General features: G+C 41.2%; 1 protein-coding gene across 1 annotated transcript in view; it reads left to right on the top strand.

Moving 5' to 3' along the window:
- LOC104546990 (serine/threonine-protein kinase tousled-like 1) overlaps positions 1-3,287 on the top strand; it is a gene marked incomplete at its 5' end in the record, with an annotated part of 12,913 nt that extends 9,626 nt beyond the window's left edge. The window contains one exon of the mRNA XM_010192528.1: positions 2,509-3,287. Within this exon, the coding sequence (XP_010190830.1) occupies positions 2,509-2,685 (177 nt within the window). The remainder of the gene's footprint in view (positions 1-2,508) is intronic.
- Positions 3,288-6,122: the final 2,835 nt, after the last annotated feature.

Genomic DNA, 6,122 nt, shown 5'->3' with positions numbered 1-6,122 from the left:
CGCTCTTCCCCTTGAAAGGTCGTAGTACGTGTGCATTAAGTCAAAGTTGAGTTTAGAAACATTAGAGTTCTTGAGAATCTGTAAGATATGCTGGTGCTGGTTCAGGAAATAAGACTGCCAAAGTAGTGGATGTGCCACAAAGGTGTGGATGGCAGTGCTTCCTGTATTTCAGAATCTTCTGAAAGGTCTGTAGTATCAAACTCGTCAGCACAGAGTAGCTGTTCAGGTTAAGGTGGTTTCCTGAATGATTGCTGCTGTGAGCCTCTGTAACACAAATCCAGTTCTGTGGATATAGAAGAAAACATTTTATGTGTCACTTTGTTGTAAAACTGTCCCAGTTCATGGCCAGATGCAGTAGAGATGTGCTCGTTGAAAAAAAATGCCTGGTCAAGTTTCAGCAACCAACGAAACAGACTTAGGCTTGGCATGCAAGCTGAAAACAAATTAGTAATGTTAACATTTAGCTTCTAAAGATTAAAAGGAAAGGAAATCTATTTCTAGAGGCCGTCACTTCCTAAGAAAATAAGTCTCCTGGGTGCATGAAGCTGCTGTTACAATTTGGGGTATATTTCTGTTGGTTGTATTTTCTAAACGTAGTGTTAGTGAGTGAGTTGCAGTTAAGGGTATGAAAATGTGGTTGAAGAATTGTAGTCTGTCCTACAGTTTTTGTTTGGGTAGGGGATTTTTTGTCTTGTTTGGGTTTTTTTCTCACCCTCATTTGGAAAAATTGTGGCCTTTGAATGCAGCTGACAAGGACGCGTGGTGTAACTGATAACACATAACATGCTGATAGTTTGTGTCCCAGTGTTTTAACTTTGCATTTCTCTGTCATTAGTGGTTTTTACGTAGAGTATGTTGGAACAGAGCAGGCGTTTCAGCGTAGAGAATCGGCAACTTATTTTACATTCTCTGTGTATTCCATATTCTGTTTGTTTGAAAGACTAAAATAAACTGTCAGTGTTCTCCACTCTTATTAACGTTGTCACGATAGCTGTAAGAGACAGAGAAAATTATTCTGCGGTGGAAATGCTATAAAACAATTTCAGACTGACTTGTAAATTCAGAACATTTATGATGGCTGTGGAGAATCCAAGTTGTCTTTCAGGTTTATAGGCCTGGCAGCTGGAAAGGAACAGCTTGTAAACTGAAATTCTGATTTGGAAAACGTGGAGATGAAGTAAATATGGAACCTGAAGTGACATTGCTAGTCAGCTTTGACACTGTCACTGCCCTGTGATCCTCCTCACGTTCCTGTTTTGTGCAGTGTTCTTTCCATCGCAGTGCCGTGTCTGCGGTGCCACAGACACACAAAGTACTGTACAAACATTTTAGACACAAACTGTTACTCTGAGGATTTTGCAAACAACTCTCAACAATTTGTTAGTTATAAAGGATTATCGTGAGGAATTTGATTAAAATCCATAATGTCTAAGAGCATGTGAAGATACGTCGACAGATGTGCGTGATTTTTAGTCTGTACCTTGTTCACGCTGGGTATGTAAATGACAGAAGGAAATTCTAGCAAGATTCTTTGAAACTTGGGTGACAGATTTTTTTCCTTTAATCTCCAGTTTTTAATTGGAGCAAAGAACAAACAGCCGAACAGCTTTATCAAGGAAAAGAGACGTAATTCTTTTAAATTAAGGTCTAAATTAAGTCATGATGTGCTAATCAGTTCTGTAGCAATACTAATAATGAGGGTTTTATATCATTAAATGTTGAAGCCCAAGCCCTCAGGAGACCAGATGTTCTGTGTATGCTTGACACCAGGCTTGACAGAAACTTTTAGCACAGGAGGATTGACACGTCCCATTTGGACCTCAACAACAACAGTCCTGAAGCTATATACAGAGTTTTTCGATTTGTGAGATCTTTTTAAGCGGATAAGATGGAGTTTGTTGCTGGGCAAGGAGTTCCAGCTGGGTGGTGGTTTCTTCAAGAGGCTGTAGGTTGTTCGATGCCTGTTGAACACGGCAAGCACCACTGTCAGATGCTGCGTTTTGCTCTGTTCTGCCGTGGCACTTGTGGTAATGCCTCCTGTCAAAGGTCAGCTGAAGCCTTGACATTCTGACCCTGCATCTCCCCTCTGCTCTTCATCTGCTGCACAGCTGAATGATTTCAGAAGCTCTGTGGAGCTCCTTTCTGCTTTCTCAGTCCTCTTTCATTTGCTTCTGGTTTTCACTGAGCTGTTCATGGACAGCACATAACAGAATTCTGATTGCGTGAGATGCTGATGTTTTACTTGTAGATACAGTTTCTAAACACAGAAATACAGATTTGAACTGCAGTTATTTGAAGCCAGTCAATCTGCTGGTTTGGTTTTGTTTCTCCTGCTGTGTTGTTATGTTTTTTTCACTGGACTCAGAAGTAGAATGTTACACTGTCATTCGAATTGAATTTCATGGGAACGAGAGTTTGTTCAGGAAGCAGTTCGCCCAGGACATGCATACTTGTAAGCAGAGGTGATTATTTGGAATGGTGGTGTCACTTCTCACGTTTCTTTTCTAGGCCTTTATTAGACGCTGTTTAGCGTACCGAAAAGAGGATAGATTTGACGTCCACCAGCTGGCTAATGATCCTTATCTTCTCCCTCACATGAGGAGATCAAATTCTTCAGGAAACTTGCATATGACTGGGCTAGCAGCATCCCCTACACTGCCTACTTCAAGCATTATTTCATACTGAAATTTCTCCAGCCGAGGACCGGCACGATACCTTTGTGTAGTTTCCAGCCGCAGACTTTTGAGCTTGAAAGCATTTGAGTGTTTGTACACGGGACGAGTTTGATAACTGTGTTTTCAGACTGAAGTCCTCCCACATAGTGTCATTTTATGATTGGAATGGATCATGGACTGTGAATAAACGTACCCTTCTGAGAAATACCTGTAAACACTGAAGGATGACGCTGCCTGTTGCACACTAGCAGGTATACTGTGTTTGAGACTGAAGAAGAAAGGTTTTTAGTTTTTTCTGGGGAACATTGTAAATAATCTTTTTAATACTTAAAGTACATTTGGTTGATACTGGAAAGCTCTAACATGAAGGGTAGTTTTTCATTATTTAAATTAAAAAAAAAAAGGTAGTGAGCCAATTTAAAAACACAGGAAAAATACCATGCCTGGTTATAAACTAAATAAACTGCCATCTTTCCGAGACATTGATCTTTTGAAACCAAAGGAAGGAGTGCGAGGCGCTCACAGATAGGTTCTGTATCAGATTCCTCAGATAAAATTGCAGTATTTTATTTGGCAACTCATGCTCGTACCTCCAAAAATGCGGTGGTGTTTCACTGAACGTAGATTGAAGGGTGATGCAGGATTCCTGGTACTTATTTCTCAAATTGGTCGCTAATTTTGAAATCCACTCATTTTTCTAAAAATTCTGTACTTGCTGTGGTATTGAAACTTGTGAAACTTTCCAGGCTTCAGACAAAAGCCAGCAGCAGTATGGAACCAAATGCAGACAGGTCATGTATAATGTTCTATGCAGGAATAATGATAAATTCCCTTCTAGCTCTATTGTAAATTGTTGTACAGATGTCACATTTTCAGTTAAATTTCAGCAACTTATTCCTGTACAAATGTTTAAAGTATGGCTTTTTCTAATTGGATCTTGTATTTTTTTTAAGTCTCCCTCAAGGCGCTTTCAATTGCTGCTAAATGACGTTGCTTTTCCTTTCGCGAAAGAATCAGATGACCTCCTTAAGGTGCAAGTCAACTGTGTGCTAAGAAAGGTTAAGAGCAGGTGATTCATTAACAGTCGAGGCAGGCAAACCAGACCTGTGTTGGCCATGCACAGAGCAGTTCTGCAAGCCAGCTTGCTGCGTCCTCAACCTGCAGAGCGCATTGATGCTCAATGTAGAGGTTGCTCATGGTTATTCTCTTATTGCTGGAAGTTCCTATCAGCAAGGAAATGTTTCTTGTGGCTTGTACAGATATTTTAAAATGTGAAACATTTTCTAACTGCCTTGTATGGTAGAAACTTACTTTTCAGAACAGCGTCTCTCTCTCCCGTTCACTGTTCTTTTTACTATTTCATCCTTGATACTGAATAACTCTCTGTAATTTTGTCCATGTTGCAGAAAAAGGAGGCTGTATTACCACAAGTTTTCATTTAGTATTGTACAGTTAAACCGTTGCTCTCGTTTCTGATGTCGCAAGCCATTTTGTTTTCATTGTACATAAAGAAACATTAACTGTCTCTTTTAAGATGCTGCTGAAATTGTAGAGAATGTAGCCAAAACAGTAATAAAAAATGACAGTTGAAATTTCAAGGGTTTTGTCGCATGTTTTTGCATTTCAATGAAGGGCAAATCAGCTACACTTGGCTGTTTAGAGCAAACTCTGTTTAGTGACAAACAAAAGGCCAATAATGGAACAATTAATTCAAGTAACATTGGGGGTGAAAGGGGAGGACTCCGTGAAACTTAAAACCTCGTCATTGTGAAGTCACCAAAACATTTCAGTGAGCGGATCTCACAGAAACAGCTTTTTAAGTATTTCAGTGGGTCCTTCTAGAATTCTTTAACCATGGAATAAAATGAGCTCATAGGATGAAGTTAGACTCAAATAGTCACTCTTTCTGCCTTATATTACACCAGAGTACTGGGACTGCATCGTTTTCACCCTCTGCAGTGTGAGACTGAATGCAGGGTTCAAGGAGAAGGTGCCATAGCTGCAGGCTCACGTTGGGTTTCATTCCTCCTTGTTCTGCATGTGTCAGTATCAGAAGTGAACTCGAAGAATGTTTTGCGTAAGGAAAAGCTGTAGGATGGTGTTAACTGCATTTTTATTTATCTGGAATCCGTTGTGGTTACTCCTAGTAAAAGGAAGTTTGGCAACATGTTAGAGAACTCCTTAAGTAACTGGAAGTTCTGCAGCAACCTAAAAGTAAGGAGGTTTATGTATTGCACTAGTTACATGCAGACTTGTTTGTCCTGCTGTTAGCATCTGGGAACAGGTTGTTGCGGCTAAGTATATGACACTTACTCCATCTTCTCAAATACCAGACATTTCTGAAACCTGAACACTCACTCCAAATAAAATTCCATCTAGAAATACATGAAAGAGAAGGAGAGTCCCCATCTCATCCTTTGAATCAAAGTTGCAAGAGATTTTTACCTTCAGTACCTTCAGAGTTTGTGTTAGCATCTTACAGTACTGTTAATAAAGGTTTAGTGTCCCCAAGTGGAGCCATTCTGCGGTCACAAGAAGACCTCTGCGTTAATGTGTCTGCTGCCTGGTGTTCTGCAGTTTGTGCTAAGGATGGAAATGTCCTGGAGGCTGGGTCTGGAAGCCCAAAGAGCTGCTGCTCGTGGAGGGATGCCGATCCTGCGTCAGTAGTTCAGTCTGCGTCTCGTGCACGTTTCACTCGTTTGATCGTGTGTCATCCACCCCTCGGTTTCCTAAGCTTGCTTCTCATTTAGCAGCAGGTACACAGAAGAAGTTAAACTTCATCAGGCAGTCTCTGATGAAACTCGGAAATAAAAAGCTTCCTTTAAAGTCATAAATACTTTAAAGTTTCTGCATTTACTGGAAGATGCTGAAATACTGCATTGCTGTATAATTTTAAAAAAACCAACTGTGTATGAAACAGAAGAAGCTAGAAGAAGTTCTGACCTTTTCCCTATGATTATGGTGCTACGGGTCATTGCAGCCAGTTAACAATGGTTGGCTTTTTCTGGAAAACAGCCATGCTTTGGCACTATCTTCTTTCATTTATATTTGCACCGAAATTGTTCAGATTTCAGTGTGGAACATTATTCACCCTTAACTTGGTCTGTGCTGGTTGATCGATACCGTTTATCATGGAGGCGAGGTAATGGTTTAATTTTCTAAAGAGCGCTCGCAAGCCTGGAAGGACCTTGCATTGCTGGCCGGCTGCCTGGGTGCTATTGACGGTGCACACTGTGGCTACGAGCAAACCGCCGCATAATTAGAGAGGCTTTCAAAAGCCCACAGAGCTGGGAGCCCTCTTGGTGTGCAGCGCACAGGCGCGGGAGGTGCCGAGCCACTGCCGAGGGGTGCTCTGCACCACTGGGACCCCATGCGGGGAGCCAACGATGAGGTCCTTAAGCAGGCGTTCACAGAATCAGAATCACAGGATGTGAGGAGTTGGAAGGG

This window comes from Mesitornis unicolor, unplaced genomic scaffold (genome assembly GCF_000695765.1).
Source record: "Mesitornis unicolor isolate BGI_N332 unplaced genomic scaffold, ASM69576v1 scaffold52820, whole genome shotgun sequence".
Classification (NCBI taxonomy): Eukaryota; Metazoa; Chordata; class Aves; order Mesitornithiformes; family Mesitornithidae; genus Mesitornis; species Mesitornis unicolor.
This window is presented reverse-complemented; position numbering and strand designations above follow the sequence as displayed.